The sequence below is a fragment of the Saccopteryx bilineata genome, chromosome 3 (assembly GCF_036850765.1).
Source record: "Saccopteryx bilineata isolate mSacBil1 chromosome 3, mSacBil1_pri_phased_curated, whole genome shotgun sequence".
In the NCBI taxonomy this organism is placed as follows: Eukaryota; Metazoa; Chordata; class Mammalia; order Chiroptera; family Emballonuridae; genus Saccopteryx; species Saccopteryx bilineata.
In genome coordinates, this window is record NC_089492.1 from 257,115,272 (window position 1) to 257,136,490 (window position 21,219).

A 21,219-nucleotide genomic window follows, 5' to 3' on the forward strand; every position below is an offset into this window, starting at 1 on the left:
TTGTAATTTTTTTTATAATATCATGGCTTCAGAGCTTATCTTTGTAATGATCTCTGCCTCACCTTTTTTCCACTTATCTGAGTTCCAGCCCCCTATTAGCAGCTATTCTTTGATCATTTCAAGTGAAAAATCCCTTCATCACCTTAAGCTTGGGAAATCTAAAACGAACTCAGACCTCCTACAAAAAAAGTTCCCCTGACTCTGGCATTATCTCCACCATTCCTTACTAAATTTATTGTTGAGCACTTATTTTTCTTTCACTCCCTACCTCATCACCAACTTTATTTGATTCCCCAGTCTTCAAAATGCAGGTTAGTGTCCATTCTCACTTTTTATTTACCATCACCATTAGTCTCATTGGGGACCTTGGGACTTTTAGATTAAATTAGAACTGTGGCCTTCTGTTGCTCCTTCTCCTTAAGGCCATATTCATTGGTCATTATTTCTCTTTATCATTCCTTTGCTCCAGTGCCAGTTTGCAATGCTAAGACTCAACTCCTCTCCTTGTTTTCAGAATCTTCCAAACCTTTGACTCAATATCTAATCATGGGTTATACTGAAATAGTTCTATATGACATATTATAAAAGTTCTAATACAGCTCCTCGTTACTTCCTCTACCCCAGAAAGCAATAGCAAACTTCCTACTTGTATAAAATAGCACCACAAAAACTGCAGGTTAGGATTTTAGTGAGTTCTTCTGGACTGAAGCCCCTGAAACATATACAAATATTTTATAGTTAGCGCCAAAGCATTGGAGAATGAGGTTTAATGACTCTGGGACTATACCTGATTATTTTGGGGCTGCTAAGTATACAGTTTGGGTCTGGGTGCTAAGGCTTTTTGAAATCACCTGGAGCATTATGGCTTTGGAACTTTCATTAATAAGGAATAGCTACATTATTGTTATGTGCCAATCTCCATGTTAAAGTTTGTACTCACATTGTTTCATTTAATTCTCATAACAATCCTATGAGGTAATTAAATTATATATTTATTGCAAAGAACTAGAGATTGCTCTGGTTAGTTCTGGATACAGAATAAAGAATTATAGAAAACTTTCTGCTTTGACATAATCACACTTTTTTTTTTTCCATAGTGAGAGACAGACAGGGTCAGACAGATAAGAAGGGAGAGAGATGAGAAGCATCAACTCATAGTTGCAGCACCTTAGTTGTTCATTTATTGCCCTCTCATATGTGCCTTGACTGGGGGCTGTAGTCTAGCCAGTGACCTCTGGGCCCAAGTCAGCAACCATGGGGTCATGTCTATGATCCCACGCTCAAACCGGCAACCCCACACTCAAGCTGGTGAGCCCATGCTCAAGCCAGATGAGCCTGAGCTCAAACCAGCAACTTCGGGGTTTTGAACCTGAGTCCTCAGTGTCCTAGGCCCACACTCTATCCACTGCACCACCGACTGGTCAGGCCACACTTCCTGAAGTACAGGAATATTTCACTGTTAGTCTGTAGCTACTGGTCCAACCAGTTGTGACTAGGGTCACATGCATAATACATGGCAATTTAAGAACTGCTTCTAGACTCTTTCCTAAGAAGAAATGATAGGTGGCATAGACTTCCTTCCAAATTAAGATATTGGCATCTCTGGCACTGGATGCTTGGCTCAGTGGATAGAGCATCAGCCTGGCGTGCAGACATCCTGATCCCTGGTCAAGACACATATGAGAAGCGACCATCTGCTTCGCTTCCCTTCCCTCTCCCCCTTCTTTCCCTTTTCTCCTCTCGCAGCCAATGCTCAGCTGGTTCAAGCGTTTTGGTCCAAGCATTGGTGCTGAGGATAGCTTGGTTGATTTGAGAATTGGCCCCAGATAGGAGTTTCTGGGTGGATCCCAGTGGCGCGCATGTGGGAGTCTGTCTATCTCCCCTCCTCTCACTTTAAAAAATAAATAAAAATAATATTGGCATCTTCATATTTTTAGAAAAGAAAACTGAGCTCAGAAAAGTTAAGTATTTCATTCAGAGTCACACACTAATAAGTTGTGGCTCTAATACTGGAACCCCAGTCTGTCTGACTTCAAATAAAACATCTTTCTGTAGCATCTTCCTCAATTCTATCTCATTATGCCCTTTTTACCCCCACAGAGCAGGTTTCCTAAGAGTTTAAAATTAGCCTTCACAGTTAATTTCATCTGAGGCCTAAACCTCTTGGAGTGATTTTTATGACAACCATGGGATTGTGCTGTGGATTTGGGTTTGGTCTTTGAGGCTAAGTAGGTGAGAGGAAGTAAGTAGAGCTGACTCCTAGTGCTTTTAAAACTCTTGCACTATACTTAGGTTCATTTTGAAAAGCTCTTGCTTCTGACATTTTCATATCCAAGAAATTGCTATATCAATCTTCTTAAGCAACTGTCAGCATTCTGCAAAGACAGTGGTTCTCAAATTTCTATGAATCATCTGGAGTACTTGTTTTTAAACAAACTGTGGGATCTATCTCTAGAGTTTCTGATCTATCTCCAGGTTGGAGTGGGGCCTGATCATTTGCTTTTCTAACAAATTTCCAGGGGATACTAATGCCAGTATTCCAGAGAACCACTACACTAAGGGAAGCCTTACGAGATTCGATACTAGAGCATAGTGCTTTTATGCTTTCCCTAACTACTCTGAGGATTCCTTCCTGGTCACAAGGCCTGCTCACCTTTGAAGGGTCTAGGCAGGATTTATAGGAACTTAGAGAGTGGGCTCACTACTTCCAGTTTCTGAACCAGATAAAATAGAAGCTATCAGACTTGGAGTTTGCTCATATCCTCATATCTGTAAACATATGTTTTACTTTCTTTTCTGTTAAAATCTATAAAGTAACTCTGCTCCCATAAAAGGCCAGTCTTTACATATTTACCCTGGGTCCTACGCTATATCCTGTTCTCAAGAATTTTGCTCCTGCAGTTATCTCCTATCTCTGGCGTCATTAATTTCCCCCTCTACTGAGACAACCCCATCAGCATACAAATACGCTCTAATATCTTCAGTCTCAAAGAAAAGTACCTTTGATAATCCCACACTCTCCAATCATTACCCTATTTCTCTGCCCTTTAAAGCAATAATTCTTGAAAAACTGTTTGTAATCACTCTTTCTACTTCAAGGGTCTCCAAACTTTTTACACAGGGGGCCAGTTCACTGTCCCTCAGACCGTTGGAGGGCTGGACTATAAAAAAAACTATGAACAAATCCCTATGCATACTGCATGTATCTTATTTTAAAGTAAAAAAACAAAATGGGAACAAGTACAATATTTAAAATAAAGAACAAGTAAATTTAAATCAACACACTGACCAGGATTTCAATGGGAACTATGGGCCTGCTTTTGGCTAATGAGATGGTCAATGTCCGGGTTCATATTTGTCACTGCTAGCCGTAACTACTCCTCAGAGTAGTTAGGGAAAGCGTAAAATATGACGCGCTTCCGGAGCCGTGACGCGTGTGTCCTATGTCACCAGAAGTAGTACTGTACGTTAGCGACGCCATGCTTTGCGGCGCCGCCACATACAGTACTCCAGGAGCACAGGATGCGGATCCATTATCTCTTGAGCCCACTGTAGTTGAGCATCCATTGCTCATTGGTGCCACTGTACTGAAGTAGCTCTTGTCAAAGTCACCAGTAACTTCCATATTGCTAGATACAGCAGTCATTTCCCACTTGTTACCTTATTTGATCTCTTAGCAATTTTCAATAAAATTGACCATATCCTTCTTGAAACTTACTCTTTTGGCTTCCATAACACCACACACTCCTGGTTTCCTCCTATATTCCTAGCTACTTTTTTCTCAGTTTGCTTTGCAGGCTCTTCTGCTTTTCCTCAACCCTTCTAAATATTGAGTACACCACAGCACATACTTCCCTGTCTGTATTCTCTACCTAAGTGATCATATTCAGTCCCATGGCTTTAAATAACATCCAGATGCAGATAAGTCACAAATTTATGTCTCTATCCCTGACCTTTCTCCTGAACTCTAGGCTCAGTGTCCAGCTTCCTGCTATCTCTAAGAAACACTCAAACTTAACATGACCATCATGAAACTCTTAGTTTTCCTGCCGAAGGTTGATTTCCCCCTTCTTGTCTGCATTTGAGTACACAGCAGCAAGATATATCTAGTTGCTTAGAAAGAAAACCTAAGCATCATCCTTAGTTTCCTGTTTCCTACGTCCCACACCCAACACAAAACCGGTTGACTCTCAGTTAGAAGACTGAGATAATGTATATAGGCCCTCGATGTTTGGCTCAGTGGTAGAGCATCAGCCTGGTGTGTGGATGTCCTGGGTTTGATTCCCAGTCAGGGCCCACAGAAAAGCCCCCATCTGCTTCTCTTCCCTTCCCCCCCCCTTGCTTCTCTCTCTCTCTCTCTTTCTCTCTCTTTTTCTCTTTCTCTCCCCCTCCAGCAGCCATGGCTTGATTGGAGTGAGTTGGTGCTGAGGATGGCTCCATGGCTTCCGCATCAGGTACTAAGAAGAGCTCCATTGCTGAGCAACAGAGCAACACCCCAGATGGGTAAAGCGTCATCCCCTAAAGGGCTTGCCATGTGAATCCTGGTTCGGGTGCATGTGGGAGTCTATTTCTCTGCCACCTGCCTCTCATTGAATTTAAAAAAGTAAAAAAATAATGTATATAAGGTGCTTAATATAATGCCTTGCCCATAAAAAGAAATGTTATAGATATTATATTACTATTAAATTTAATATATAATAATTATGTAAATTTTTAACTTTCATTAGAGTTTTTTACCCTTTTTAAGTTGCTTAAAAATATGCTTTTGGGCCCTGGCTGGTTGGCTCAGCGGTAGAGCGTCGGCCTAGCGTGCGGAGGACCCGGGTTCAATTCCAGGAGAAGCGCCCATTTGCTTCTCCACCCCTCCGCCGTGCCTTCCTCTCTATCTCTCTCTTCCCCTCCCGCAGCCAAGGCTCCATTGGAGCAAAGATGGCCCGGGCGCTGGGGATGGCTCTGTGGCCTCTGCCCCAGGCGCTAGAGTGGCTCTGGTCGCAACATGGCGACACCCAGGAGGGTCGCAACATGGCGACGCCCAGGATGGGCAGAGCGTCGCCCCCTGGTGGGCGTGCCGGGTGGATCCCGGTCAGGCGCATGCGGGAGTCTGTCTGACTGTCTCTCCCTGTTTCCAGCTTCAGAAAAATGCAAAAAAAAAAAAAAAAAAATGCTTTTGGATATTGGTAACACAGACCCATGAGTGCTATTAAATGCAGGAAACTGCAGGATATTTTGCTTTAGCTCTTCCCTAGAGATGTGATAGCCTCTTGAGTGTTTTTGAAATAAATTCATAAGGCCTTACTAAGACAGAAAACTCATTTTTAACTTACAAGTGAAATTACATGTACTCACTTTCTAGAGATCCCCTTTTTATTTACTTATTTATTTTATTTTTATTTATTTATTTTTTTTTTTTAAAGAGAGGGACAGATAAGAAGGGAGAGAAAGTGAGGAGACAGGAGAAACATCAACTCATAGTTGCATCACTTTGGGTGTTCATTGGTTGCTTCTCATTTGTGCTTTGACTGTGGGGCTCAAGCCAATCCAGTGGTGCCTTGTTCAAGCCAGCAAACTTGGGATCATGTCGAGGATCCTGTGCTCAAGCCACTCCCCTAGAGTTTTCAAACCTGGGTCCTCAGCATCCCAGGTCAATGCTGTATCTACTGTGCCACCACTGGTCAGGCCTAGGGATCCCCTTTTTAATATTAAATGCCTAGGAAATAGGAACTCCTTGATGACTAGAATCACACCGTTTCTTTATCTCTTAAGCCTCTCTCAACTCAGTCTGTTTTCCATTCCTATAATCCTATTGATTTTGAAATTCATAAGGTCACTAAAATCCCTTTAGTTGCCAAATTTAATAGCCTCTTTTTAGTTCTCATTCTGCTTGTAAAGATTGAATGTGAAAATCTTTTATTTAACAATAAATGAAAAGCTACTTTTTTAACTGTAAAGTAAATGGTTGTTACTAATATTGATTCTACCACATTAGACATTGCTAATTGGTTCACCAATTTCTCCTGGTTCTTCTGTCTCTTGTCTTTTTCTTTTGTGCTCATTCCTTCTTCTCTGCTCATGACTTAAATGTTGATGTTTCCTCAAACTTCTGTTCTTAGTATTCCTCTCTTCTCATCCTAAATGATAAGGTTTTCTTATCTTTTTTGTGGACAGGGCTCTACCCCTCCCTGCATGAATTTTAAAAGAACCAGCAAATGGTGTAATACAGACACACCATAGGGGAAAAACAACAATGTGAAGAAAAAGTTTTTTCTCATGAGGTTTATATAGGCCTTTAGGATTCTAAAATCCTAAAAGTCGAGAAAGTATGATATACAGATAGTGTATTATAGAATTATACACCTGAAACCTATATAATTTTATTAACCAGTCACCCCAATAAATTTAATAAAACAAATTTAAGTGGAGAAATAAACTTTTATGACTTGAATATTTGTGCATCTTTTGTTTTTGTTTTTTTGCATTTTTCTGAAGCTGGAAACAGGGAGAGACAGTCAGACAGACTCCCGCATGCGCCCCACCGGGATCCACCCGGCACGCCCACCATGGGGCGACGCTCTGCCCACGAGGGGGCGATGCTCTGCCCATCCTGGGCGTCGCCATGTTGTGACCAGAGCCACTCTAGCACCTGGGGCAGAGGCCACAGAGCCATCCCCAGCGCCCGGGCCATCTTTGCTCCAATGGAGCCTTGGCTGCGGGAGGGGAAGAGAGAGACAGAGAGGAAGGCGCAGCAGAGGGGTGGAGAAGCAAATGGGCGCTTCTCCTGTGTGCCCTGGCCGGGAATCAAACCCGAGTCCTCTGCACGCTAGGCCGACACTCTACCGCTGAGCCAACCGGCCAGGGCTGTGCATCTTTCTTAATGCTTCATTGTCCCAAACTTTTTGCCTCCCAAACTTACATATTAAGGATTTCCTGCCGCCTGGTGTTTATAAGTGACACTATTATTGGTATGATCTCACAGTCCTTATAGAACTAAAAACTAACATCCTAGATTACAAAAATTTTCTATCAGAAGGAAAAAAACATCTAATGGATTAAATATTTAAGGAGACTAAGATGACTCCTCAGAGTGTCTTTGCCCTTTCCCCTGTTTAGGTATACAAACTCCCACCACCTCTGCCAAAGGGATTCCTATATTTACTTCTTACTCTTCTTTTTAAATAAAATAATATATACGCACATGTTAAAACATCAAATAATTTTACAAACTTTTGAACAGTATTCCCTGGCCCCATTCTCTCACATTGCCAGTTACCACTTCTTAGAAAGAATAAGTTTTACCTTTTTTAGTTGCTTTTTCTAATATGCCTCTACATTTCCAAATAGCTGTTCTTTTTTTTATTTTTAAATTCTAGATATCTTTTCTCTTCCTACAATGAAAAATGAGCATTTATCTTTGTAAGGGTCACACCCTTAGGATTCTTTACCAAATAGGCTTTCTCATTCTTTTCAGTATGGATAAGCTGAGAATGTTCCAGATCTTTAAGTTCTGCTTCCTTTTGGATGAACAGTTCTGTCTTTAAATCATTTCTTTCTTCTCACATTTTACTCTAAACAGTCAAGAGGAACCAGGCTGTTCTTTCAATAGTTTGTTTAGATATTTCCTCAGCTAATATCACTTGCAGGTTCTATCTTCCATGAAACACTAGGACATGAACATAATTTAGCCAAGTTTTTTGCCACTTTATAACAAGAAGTGCCTGCCTTCCAATTTTCAATAAAATATTTGTCATTTCCATCTGAGACTTCATCAAAATGGCCTTTACTATCCATATTTTTACCAGTGTTCTGTTCTTTTTATTCTATTTATGTATTCTCTAAGAAGATTGAGACTTTTTCTATAGCTCTTCTCTTTTCTTTCTGGGACCTCACCAGACTCATCGTTAAAGGTCTGTTCATAGCAGCATAGGCTTTCTCTAGTACGCGGCTCAAAACTCTTCCAGCCTTTACTCAGTTCCAAAGCTGCTTCCATATATTTAGGAATTTTTGTAGTAGCATACCACTTCTTGGTACCAATTTTTGTCTTAATCTGTTTGGGCTGCTATAGCATAATACCATTGACTAGGTGACTTATAAACAACAGAAATTTATTTCTTAGTGTTCTGGAGGCTGGGAAGTCCTATATCAAGTGACCAAAAGATTTAATGTCAAGTGAGGGCTGGCTTACTGGTTCATAGACAGCTATCTTTTTTCTTTCTTTTTTTTTTGTATTTTTTGAAAGCTGGAAACGGGGAGAGACAGTCCAACAGACTCCCGCATGCACCCGACCAGGATCCACCCAGCACGCCCACCAGGGGGCGATGCTCTGCCCCTCTGGGGCGTCGCTCTGTTGCGACCAGAGCCACTCTAGCGCCTGGGGCAGAGGTCAAGGAGCCATCCCCAGCGCCCGGGCCATCTTTGCTCCAATGGAGCCTCGGCTGCGGGAGGGGAAGAGAGAGACAGAGAGGAAGGAGAGGGGGAGGGGTGGAGAAGCAGATGGGCGCTTCTCCTGTGTGCCCTGGCCGGGAATCAAACCCGGGACCCCTGCACGCCCGGCTGACGCTCTACCACTGAGCCAAACGGCCAGGGCCCATAGACAGTTATCTTTACACTGTGTCCTCACATGGCAGAAGGAGTGAGGGATCTCAGGAGAGATCTCATTCTCATTGAGCCTATAGCACCCAGTACATAAACATATGTGCATATCAATAACTTCTTCCTCATTCTCTCAAAATAGTGATATTATGATATGAGGCTAAATCAGTGTTAAATAAGTTTACATTATTACATCTATAAAAATAGTATTTGTAGCCTGGCGTGGTGGCACAGTGGATAAAGCGTCAACATTGAATGCTGAGGTCACTGGTTCAAAACCCTGGGCTTGCCTGGTCAAGGCACATACAAGCAATCAATGAACAACTAAAGTGAAGCAACTATGAGTTGATACTTCTCGCTTCCCCCACCTTTCTCCTCTCTCTATAAGATCAATACGTAAAATCCTTTTTTTCCTTTTTTAAAAATCTTTTGTTGTTGTTGATTTTTGCAAGAGAGAAAGGGGAAGAGAGAAAGTGCCCTGACCAGGGACTGAACCATCAACCTCTGCACTTTGGGACAACATTCAAACCAATTGAGCTATCCCTCCAGAGCAATAGTAAAATCTTTAAAAAAGAAAAGAAAAAATAGTATTTGTAGTGCAGTCTTATAGTGTACTAATATTACATTTACTTTTTTTTTTTTTTTACAGAGAGACAGAGAGTGAGTCAGAGAGAGGGATAGACAGGGACAGACGGACAGGAACGGAGAGAGATGAGAAGCATCAATCATCAGTTTTTCATTGTGCATTGCAACACCTTAGTTGTTCATTGATTGCTTCCTCATATGTGCCTTGACCGCAGGCCTTCAGCAGACCAAGTAACCCCTTGCTGGAGCCAGCGAGCTTGGGTCCAAGCTGGTGGGCTTTTGCTCAAACCAGATGAGCCCGTGCTCAAGCTGGGACCTTGGAGTCTCGAACCTGGGTCCTCTGCATCCCAGTCTCTCAGTCCTACGCTCTAGCCACTGCGCCACCGCCTGGTCTGGCCACTTTCTTTTTTTTTTAATGGTTTAAATTTTTTTATTGATTGATTTTAGAGAGAGAGGAAGAGTAAGAGAAACATCAATTTGTTGTTTCATTTCGTAATGAATTTATGGATTGATTCTTTTTTTTTTTTTTTTTTTGAAGAGAGGCAAGGGGAAAGAGAGAAAGAGACAGGAACATCGATCCGTTCCTGTTTGTGCCCTGACCTGGAAAGGGAACTGGCAGCCTTTGTACTTCCGGACGATGCTCCAACCAGACAAACTATCTGGCCAGGGCTTAATTTTTTAAATTTATTGGTTTTTAGTGAGATAGAAAGAAGAAGGGAGAGAGAGGGGAGGGGGAAGGGAAGCATTCATCTGTTATTTCACTTAGTTGTGCATTCATTTGTTGCTTCCCATGTGTGCCCTGACTGGGGATCAAACCCACAACCTTGTAATTTCATGATGACACTCTGCCCAACTGAACTAACCAGCCCGGATGGTGGATTGATTCTTGTATGTGCAGTGACCGTGTATCAAATCTGCAACCTTGGTGTATCGGGATGATGCTCTAACCAACTGAACTACCCAGTCAAGGCTCACATGTACTTTTTTATACTATATTTTTTCCTCTTCATGAATTAATCATTGCTTTTTGTAGTTTGGCTTTTAGGAAGGTTGCAAATTTTTCTGTTGTTATTATTAATTTATCTCCAGGTTTTCCAATCTAAATGTAAAATCTTCATTTAATATTTAATCACATCAAATAATCTATCAATATTACTATTTCCTAGCAACATCCCTTCTGGAATCCTCTCTTTTCCTTCTCTAACCTGCTACAGAATAGTCATTGTAGCTATTGCTCTTCACTGGGACTTCCCTTTTCCTTTTTATTGTGTTGAACTCCATTTTCCGATCCAACATTCCCTTCCCTCTGGTTTTATTCTTACTTTGGTGGAGTACATCTTCCAGAAGTTTCCTAAAATAAGAATACATGAGAGATAAGTTTAAGATAAATTTTGCATTGCTGAATGTCTATATTTTATCTTTTATTTCATTTTATTTTATTGTTTGTTGATTTTTTTTTTAAGTGAGAGGAGAGGAGATAGTAGACAGATTCCCAAATGTGCCTCGGCCAGGATTCACCCAGCAAACCCACCTGGGACTGATGCTCGAGTACTGAGCTATTTTAAGTGCCTGAGACTGGCACGCTGGGACCAATCAAGCTATCTTCAGCACCTGGGGCCATGCTCAAACCAATCAAGCCACTGTCCATGGGAGGGGAAGAGGGAGAAAGTGGAGAAAGGGGGGGGGGGGAATAAGCAGATGGTTGCTTCTCATGTGTGCCCTGACTGGAGATCAAACCCAGAATGTCCATATGCCTGGCTGACACTCTATCAACTGAGCCACAAACCAGGGCCTCACCCTCAATTTTAAAAAAAATAATTAAAAGATTTTTAAATTACAGTTGATGTACAATATTACATTAGTTTCAGGTGTACAACATAGTGATCAGACATCTATACAACTTACAAAGTGATCACTCTGGTAAATCTAGTATGCATCTGACACCATATAATACTATTGACTATATTTTTTATGTGGTATTTTACAGCCTCATTACTATTCTTGAACACCAATTTGTACTTCTTAATCCCTTTACCTTTTTCACCTATCCCACCAACACCGCTCTCATCAGACAACCATCAAAATCTTCTTTGTATCTATGAATCTGCTTCTCTTTTGCTTGTTAATTTATTTTGTTTTATAGGTTCCACATGTAAGTGAAGTCACCTGGAATTTCTCTTTCTCTGTCTGACTTATTTCACTCAGCACAATACTCTCTATGTCCATCCTTGTTGTTGCAGATGCAAGATTTCGTTGTTTTCTATAGTTGAATCATATTCCATTATATATATGCAGCATTTCTTTATCCATACATGTACTAATGAACACTTTGGTTGCTTCCATATCTTGGCTGTTGTAAATAATGCTGGAATGAATATATGGTGCATATGTCTTTCCAATTTAGTGTTTTGGATTTCTTTAGATAAATACCCAAAAGTGAAATTGCTTCTTTGTCTTTTGTTCTAGACTTTGTTTTAAAATCTGTTTTGTCTGGTATAAGCATTGCTACATAACTGTTTTGTTTGTTTGTTTCTATTATCATGGGATAATCTTTTTCCATCCCTTTACTTTCAGGCTGTGTGTGTCTTTTGATCTGAAGTGAGTCTCTTGTAGACAGCACATGTAGTGTCTTGTTTGTTATCCATTCAACCACTGTATGTCTTTTGACTGGAGCATTTAATCCAGTTGCATTTGATGTAATTGATGTATATTTATTGCCATTTTATTATTAATATATACTTTTTAAAGATTTTATTTATTGATTTTATAGAGATTGGAGTGGAGTGAGAAGTATTAACTCATAGTTGCTTCACTTACTTGTTCATTGCTTGCTTGTTGTATGTGCCTTGACCAGGCAAGCCCAGTGTTTTGAATGGGAGATCTCAGTATTCCAGGTATACACTCTATCCACTGTGCCACCACAGGCCAGGGTATTATTCATATTTTTTATTTTTTATTTCTTCTTCTTATACTGGTTTGGTGGTGAAGAACTCCTTTAATTTTTTCTTGTCTGGGAAACTCTTTTTCTGTCCTTTAATTCTAAATGATAGCTTTTGTGGGTAATCTTGGTTGTAAGTCATTGCTTTTCATCACTGAATATTTTGTAGAGATTCCTTCTGGCTTGCAAAATTTTTATTGAGAAATTAGTTGACAGCTTATGGGAGCTCCCCTGTAGGAAACTTACTGCTTTTGTCTTGTTGCTTTTAAGATTCTCTGTTTATCTTTAACCTTTGGCATTTTAATTATGGTGTGTTTTGGTGTGGGCCTCTTTGGGTTTATCTGGTTAAAGACTCTCTGAGCTTCCTGGGCTTGTATATCTATTTCCTTTACCAGGTTAGGGAAGTTTTCCATTATTATTTTTTTCTAATAGGTTTTCTGTTCCTTGCTTTCTCTCTTCTTCTGGCGTGCCCATGATGTGAATGTTGATATGCTTGAAGTTGTCCCAGAGGTTCCTTATATTATCCTCATTTCTTTTTTTGGATTCTTTTTGCTGTTGTGATTGGGTGTTTTCTGCTTTCTTATCTTCCAAATCACTGATTTGATCCTCTGCTTCATGCACTCTTCTGTTGATTCCCTGTAATGTATTCATTTCAGTTACTTTAGTCATCATTTCTGACTGGTTCTTTTTTATGCTTTCTAACTCTGTATTTATGTTTCCTATATCTTTGTTGAAGTTCTCCCTGAGATCATTGAGCATCCTTATGATCAGTGTTTTGAACTCTACATCTGGTAGATTGCTTTTCTCCATTTTGTTTAGTTCTTTTTCTGGACTTTTGTTCTGTTCTTTCATTTGTGACATGCTTTTTTGTCTGCTCATTTTGGCTGCCTCCCTATGTTTGTTTCTATGTATTAAGTAGAGCTACTACACTTCCCGGTTTGGTAGAATGACCTTATGTAGTAGATGTCCTATGGGGCCCAGTGGCTTAGCCTGCCAACCTGGGCACTCCAGGTTACCCTCTCCCCTGTAGACTGTGTGTTTCCTTCTTTTGTACTCAAGCCTTGATTGCTGTTAGCATGCTAATGGGAGGGATTTACCCCAGGCTGATAGGCTGTGAGGACTACCACCACCACAGTGGAGGAGCTGCTGTGCAGGAACTGACCCCACAGAATAGGTCTCATTTCATCAGAGCTCTGGTGCCCAAGACTCTGCCCCTTGCGTATGTCTCTGGCAATAGTGGTTGTGTGGTGCTCCAGAGTGTTCTGAAGCTGGCAACCAAGTGCACTGGCTCTGGGGCCTCCCAGGAGGTACAAGCAAAGATCAGCTGCTGCCCATGCCCTGCCTAGGGCCACCCAGCATGAGTTCTAGAACAATCTACAAATAGGTACTACTTGTACTGGGCTTGGAGATGCCCAGGATAGGCCAAACTGCAAACCAAGGCTGGCTACCACTAGTGCCTGGCCTAGGGCCACTTAGCAAGAGGTATAGGGCACTCTGAGACCAGATGCTGATTGTTTGGGGTTTGTGAACCTTTTGAGAGATTTCAGGGAAGTCTACTGCATAAGCCAGGACAGGCTGTTTGCATGGGAAAGCTACTGGAAATGGCTTGGGTGGGCCCACAATTTGGGTGTGGCAAGATCTCAAGAAATCACCAGGCCAGGCAAATAGTATTGGCCAGGCTGATGGAGACTCAGATATGGCACTTACCAGTTTTGTGGTGGGGAGGACTCAGCAAAGGAACAATGGCCTCTGACAGCACTTCTCTCTGGGACAAAGCTGGCCCTTCATCCTTCATTTGAAAGCCAGACAATTTAGTTCCTTCATGTATGTCCCTGGACCCCTTTGAGCTGCTGCTGCACCAGAGTGAACAAGTCTGTATAAGTTTGTACAATGGCCTTTTAAGAGGAATGCCTGGGACTCTAGCATCCCCCACTCTCACTCTGCCACTATTTCTGCTGGTCTTCACATCCAGAAGTTTTGGGGACTTCTCTTCGTGGTACTGATACCTTGGGATGGGGGGCCTAGTTTGGGCAGGGACCCCTTGCTCCTCATGGGTGATCTCTGCAGCTGAGATAATCCCTTCCAATTTTTAACCACCACACATCGGTATAGGACCAATCCATTCCATGTCTCCACCCCATCCAGCAGTCTTGATGTGGTTTCTTCTGAATGTCATAGGTATAGGACTTCTCTTTAGCTAGACTTCAGGCAGTCTCAATGATGGTTGTTCTGTAATTTAGTTGTTGGAGGATATGAGTGCCACATTTACCTATTTGCCATCTTGACCAGAACTTGCACCCTAGCTTTCGAGTGATACTTTGATTGGGTGTAGAATTCTAGTTTGAAAACCATGTGCTTTTCTTTACAATTTCAAAGATATTTCTCCATTGTCCTCTAGTTTCTGTTAAGTACCAGACCATTCTGGTTCAGGAGAATGTTCTGTTTTTTCTCTGTAGAACCATATATTTTTTCTCTTGTCTCCATTAATCTGAAATTTTATAGGGCTTTCAGTTGCTGTTGTCTTTTAACTTAAAAAAAAAAATCTAATCTGCTTAGTACTTGATAAGCCCTCTCAAATGGCAGGCTATGTTTTTTAGTTTGAAACTTTTTCTTGAAAAAAATCTTTTTCCTCATCCTTATTTTCTCTCTGTCTGAAACTAGTCCTCTTATTTGGGTATTATCTTCTAAGTTACTATGCAGCAGGCTTAGAGGACCATCAACATCAGGGATAACAAAATAGAGGGTTCCAAGAAAGAATGCTCTAAGAAGATTATAAAATTGATAGATGATTTGATGGGACTGAACATATTGACTAGAGATTGATCCTCTAATTATTTTTCTCTCCTTATATCTATATCTTTCCTTTTTACTTATTTATTTTTGTGTTTTATCTTCTGAGATATTTTCTCAATTTTATCTTCCAACTATTTTGTAAATTTTAGTCTATTTTTGTCATATTTTTTTTTTTTTTAATTTTTTTTTTTATTTTTTTTTTTTTTTACAGAGGCAGAGATAGACAGGGACAGACAGACAGGAACAGAGAGAGATGAGAAGCATCAATCATCAGTTTCTCGTTGTGCGTTGCGACTTCTTAGTTGTTCATTGATTGCTTTCTCACATGTGCCTTGACTGTGGGCCTTCAGCAGACCGAGTAACCCCTTGCTGGAGCCAGCGACCTTGGGTCCAAGCTGGCGAGCTCTTTGCTCAAGCCAGATGAGCCCGCGCGGGACCTCGGAGTCTCGAACCTGGGTACTTCCGCATCCCAGTCCGACGCTCTATCCACTGCGCCACCGCCTGGTCAGGCTATTTTTGTCATATTTTTAACTTTTTGTTGCATCCTGTGCATATTTCATAGATGTAATATCTTCTCACTTCAAGACTATCGATTAAGAGTTTATTTTCTTCCTATTGTTTCCTTTGTTCTTTGTCCTTTATGTAAGATGTTTTCCTCATATAGCCAAGGTTCTTTAGCTGTACTTTGTTTTTTTAGCAACAGAGAAAGATAGAGGAACAGACAGGGACAGACAGAAAGGAAGGAAAGAGATAAGGAATATCAAATCATAGTTGAAGTCCTTTATTTATTCATTGATTGCTTTCTCATATGTGCCTTGACTGGGGGAGGGGGTTCCAGCTGAGCCAGTGACCTCTTGCTTAAGCCACCGACCTTGGGCTCAAGCCAGCAACCTTTGGGTTCAAGCCAGCGACCATAGGGTCATGTCTGTGATCCCATGCTCCAGCCAGTGACCCCGTGCTCAAGTTGGTGAGCCTGCGCTCAAGCCAGTGACCTTGGGGTTTCGAGCCTACCTTCTCAGTGTCCCAGGCTGATGCTCTATTCACTATGCTACCCCCTGGTTAGGCTAGCTATACATTCTTATGTAAAAGTAAGATACTTAAAAGTGAAAAAGGAGGCTCTGTGTATGTGTGTGTGGCCTTGTCAACTAGACAGCTTAACTGAGGATGATATGGTTGGGCTTTTTCATTGGAGAACCCTAACTATCAGTATCTGCAGTGTTTTACCCCCTTGTGTGGATTAGTTCCCCAGGAGGCAAATCCTCCAATTTCTTTATGTGGGTTATAAGCCTGTCACATCTTCTCAGAGCCAAGTGGGGAAAGAGTGTTGAGTGAGGGAGTATCCATTTGTTCAATATGTATAGCTTTTCCCTTAACTCCTTAGTTTTCAGTATGGAAACCTCACACTCAGCTGTATGTAGTAGTCCTAATCCAGATCCTCTCTGAATCAACCTTTCCAGGGAATAAAGCTCTGGTCTTTTTCCAGAAGAGGGAAGAAGGAGGCACTCAGCTACTTTGAATAGAAGAAATCTGGGAACCTTTGACAGACTTTTAACCAAGTCTACGTATTCTCAGACCCACTTTCAGTGGGGTTCTGGAATATGAATCAGTCTGCTTATGGGCTTTCCTAAGAGCTGGACTCATATTTCAACTTTGTCATTCTGCTAAGTCAGCTATCACTCATCCACATGATTTGTAGATTCCAGAATTTGTAGCTGTTCTCTTTCATCTCTTCCATTCTCCTCGGTGTCTATGTGAGTTTATGCCTGTTTTTATCCCTTTTCTTTCATTTCAGTGAGATCTCAAAAGAGAGTTGTGATAAACATATCTGTTTAGTTAGCCATCTTTAACCAGAATTAATTCCTGTTTATTCTTTAAGGCCAAATTCAGATGTCATTTCCTTTCTATTACTTACCCTGACTGCATGTGCAAAATTAATTGCTGTATCATATATATTCTCATAGGACTTTATATATGTCTATGATATCATTTATCAAGGTTTTATAATTATTTGGATGACTCCTAATTGCAATCCCCTTGAGAGCCATCATTACATGCTATTATTCTATTACCTAGTATAGTTTCTTTATGGTAGATTTAAAATTTTAATTGAGCCAATAGAAATGAATAATCATCATCTTCAGTTACCGTATTTCCCCATGTGTAAGACGCACCCTTTTTCAAAAAATTTGGGGTCCAAAAACTGGGTGTGTCTTATACAATGGTTATAGATTTTTTTACTTGCGTTTCCCACTTTTTCACGCTTATTTTTGCAATTATTGTTGAAGACAGTGATTTGTCATCAGATACAGATGAGGACAAGCTGATGGATGGGAGTTTTGACAATGATGAGAAGTTGTATGAATTTTATGATTAATAAAACTTGAGTTCCATAACTGTATGTAATACATTTTTTTTCAAAATTTGGGCCCCAAAATTAAGGTGTGTCTTATACATGGGATAGTCTTATACATGGGGAAATATGGTAGTATTTTAAATTGAGGATAAAATGGCCATTTAAAACATTTCTATTTGACTTCAAGGGGCCTTGAAATAGTGTCTGAACATACCAAAGGATGTTTAAATTGAACTACTATACAGTAAGATTTATTGCTAACTTGAGATTGAGACTCTATCTACAAGCCAACCTAGAGAAGAAGTGGGTTTGCTTGAAAAGAAAAGTGATATAATCAAAGAAACATTATCCATTGGTTATGTGGATTAAGTGATACTCTGCTACAGTGACAGAAGATGCAAGATTGTAGTAGTTTTAAGGCATCACAGTTTATCAGCAGTATCAAAATCCAAGTCCAAATAAACCATTTTCCCTGGAAAAAGGAAATACTAAAATTTTATTATGCACCAAGTAATATGCTAGGCCCTTTACAAATGCTACCTCATTTAATTCTCACAATATCCCTACAACATAGGAGTTTTTATGATCTTGGTTTTACAGTTGAGGGATTTGAATCTCAGTCCAAGGTCAGCTAACCAAAAACTGAAGCCTTTTCTGAACACCTCCCTTCTGGCCCCTGTCCTTATGCTAAATGCCTTTCCTCTGTGCTGCTCTTGTACCTGGACATATCTTTATCTCAACACTTACCTTATTCAAATGGCAGTCTGATTCTTTATCTTTCTCTCCCGCTAGACAGCTGCTCTAGCGGGAGCAGTGTCTTCTTCTTTAGTACCGAGCCTTGAACATGGAAACCCCTCAATAAATGTTTGTTGGACTAGAGATTCAAGCTAGGAAATCAAGCCCAAATCTATCTTGTTCCTTATCACAGGCACACATCCAGATATCAAGGTAGTCACCCTGTTTTGTTTTGTTTTGTTTTTTAATTTTTTATTTATTCATTTTAGAGAGGAGAGGGAGAGACAGAGACAAGGGGAGGACCTGGAAGCATCAACTCCCATATGTGCCTTGACCAGGCAAGCCCAGGGTTTCGAACTGGCAACCTCAGCATTTCCAGGTCAACGCTTTATCCACTGCGCCACCACAGGTCAGGCTAGTCACCCTGTTTTAATGAAACTTTGGGAAGGAAAAATAATCCAGTTCTGAACACTTTATCAGATCTCATTTTTTATATTGAGAAACACTGATGTTTTGGGAACTTTTCCTGCCAGCTAAAAATGGAAGAAAAAAGTAAGCTGACAAGAGTAAGGCTTATACATACATCGAAAAACAGATATGAAGAGTGTGGGTTGTTTTATTTTCCAGGGGCCTTATGGGTGTGCATCATTTTAAATCCACATTGCAAACTGGAGGAAAAATCCTCTTGGCTGCAGCAGCTGCAGAAGTGGAGTGACTTGGATGTCTGTCCCCTGGAGGATGGGAACTATGGGCATGAGCAGCCCAACATCACCAACGCCCTTCCCCAGAATGCCAATTACAGCCCAGGTGAGCAGATATCTTTTAAGGGTCTTTGTGCTTGTAATTCCAAAAGGTTGAGGAGAAAGCCCGAAAACAAAGATATAACTGGACAAAAATTTGGCTATCAGAATTGTCATCCTAAATAAGAAAACCCAGTTCTGTTGTTTGTCTTGAAAGGCAAAACTTTAAAAAGGTTATTTTTATCTCTGACATTGGGGATGCTATCTTTTTCTGCATCTAGAGTACCCTTACAGTGCCCAGCATAAATTCCTAGAGGCCTCTTCATGATTCTTCTTTACCCTTTAAGTTCTTTATGACTAATAAATCTTGGCTTATTTGGGGTTGGTTTTAGCTCGGAAGACCTACTTCAATGGAAGAATGGAAGGCCTCTAGAAAACAGATTTTTTTTTTTTTTCCTGAAGCTGGAAACGGGGAGAGATAATCAGACAGACTCCCTCATGCACCCGACCGGGATCCACCCGGCACGCCCACCAGGGGGGGCGACGCTCTGCCCACCAGGGGGCGATGCTCTGCCCCTCCGGGGCATTGCTCTGTTTCGACCAGAGCCACTCTAGCGCCTGGGACAGAGGCCAAGGAGCCATCCCCAGCGCCCGGGCCATCTTTTGCTCCAATGGAAGCCTCGCTGCGGGAGGGGAAGAGAGAGACAGAGAGGAAGGAGAGGGGGAGGGGTGGAGAGGCAGATGGGCGCTTCTCCTGTGTGCCCTGGCTGGGAATCGAACCCGGGACTTCTGCACGCCAGGCCGACACTCTACCACTGAGCCAACCGGCCAGGGCCTAGAAAACAGATTTTAAAATTGTCCTGACAGTTGGTTTTTTTAGTTTTCTCTGTTTTCCTCAAATGTTTATATAGCAAATAACTAGGAGGGGACATGCTTCCAAGTTATTGCTACAACCCTTGCCTCATTTTAAGACAAACCCAGTACAGTGGTACTGTACCCTTGGCATTTTGAGCCCACTGACCTACAATATCACTAGGCATTTGCATCAGTTTTAGTTCATCTAACTCAAGCTATTTGATGTTGGCAACTGATTGCTCTTTAGCCTATTGGGAACCTTTATTAGTAAGAGATTTTGATCAGACACTAACATGGTCCCTTTACTTTAGGTGATAAATCTGGCCCTGGCTGGTTGGCTCAGTGGTAGAGCATCGGCCTGGCATGCAGGAGTTCCAGGTTCGATTCCCGGTCAGGGCACACAGGAGAAGCGCCCATCTGCTTCTCCACCCCTCCCCCTCTCCTCCCTCTCTCTCTCTTCCCCCCCACAGCCAAGGCTCCATTGGAGCAAAGTTGGCCCGGGTGCTGAGGATGGCTCTGTGGCCTCTGCCTCAGGTGCTAGAATGGCTCTGGTTGCAACAGAGCAACGCCCCAGATGGGCAGAGCATCACCCCCTGGTGGGGATGCCGGGTGGATCCTGATGGGCGCATGCGGGAGTCTGTCTGACTGCCTCCCTGTTTCCAACTTCAGAAAAATACAAAAAAACAACAACAACAAAAAAAAACTGTACCATAATTGATTGTCAGCATATTTAAGGCAACTAAGGTAAAGAGAGGTGAAAGACTGCAGTTTTGCCACTTCTTTAAGTCACCGTTTATTGGCACTCATCTAACCTACAACACAGAAAGCCATCTTCGTAGTATTGGCTGTGAATTTGTATAGAGAGAATGAAATAAAATGCATATAAACACATGCCTCCAGTCTGGCATTTTCTTTCTTGACATAATATACTGTTGTTCTTTATTGTTTCTGGTTCTCATTTGAATATATTGCTTCCTCTGCTGTCTTTTAAAGTTGTGGCAGATTTATCTCTCTCCCATTGGACCTGGTGGAGCAATAGGCATCCTCCTTATTCTTCATTGCCATTTCCACATCAGTGTCCTTTACTCCCTCCTAAAATACTCCCAGCTCTAATGTTTATACCATCAAAATATGCTGTATGCTACTCTTCTGGTTTTGGTCATTTGTAGACTTCTGGATGAAATTCCCCTTATTCCCTGAAGATTTTTGACTATTGGTTCATAACACTACTCTCTGTCACTACTTCTTTCATAATTCTAAATGATTTCAGTAGCCACATAGTTGAGCCTTTCCTGCCTCTCAGTTCGTTGACCTCTTCTCTTTTAATAATCTCATCTTCCAACATAATTTAGCCATATAATCCCAAGATCTTACCCTAATCTTGTTATTACCAATAACTTTCTTAGCAGCTCTAATTACCATCACCAGTCTTGACTAGCTTATTTTTTTTAGTATCCCAATTGCAGTAATTCTTTGACCTGCTAGGACAGGGGTCGGGAACCTATGGCTCGCGAGCCAGATGTGGCTCTTTTGATGGCTGCATCTGGCTCGCAGACAAATCTTTTATTAAAAAAATAATAACATTAAAAATATAAAACATTCTTATGTATTACAATCCATTCATTTCCTACAGC

The 21,219-nt window shown here is 41.3% G+C and overlaps 1 protein-coding gene across 1 annotated transcript in view; it reads left to right on the forward strand.

Annotated features, from left to right (window-relative positions):
• Window positions 1-21,219, forward strand: part of ZSWIM5 (zinc finger SWIM-type containing 5) — a 192,553-nt gene that overhangs the window by 131,168 nt on the left and 40,166 nt on the right. The window contains exon 5 of the mRNA XM_066269323.1: window positions 18,618-18,797. Within this exon, the coding sequence (XP_066125420.1) occupies window positions 18,618-18,797 (180 nt within the window). The remainder of the gene's footprint in view (window positions 1-18,617; window positions 18,798-21,219) is intronic.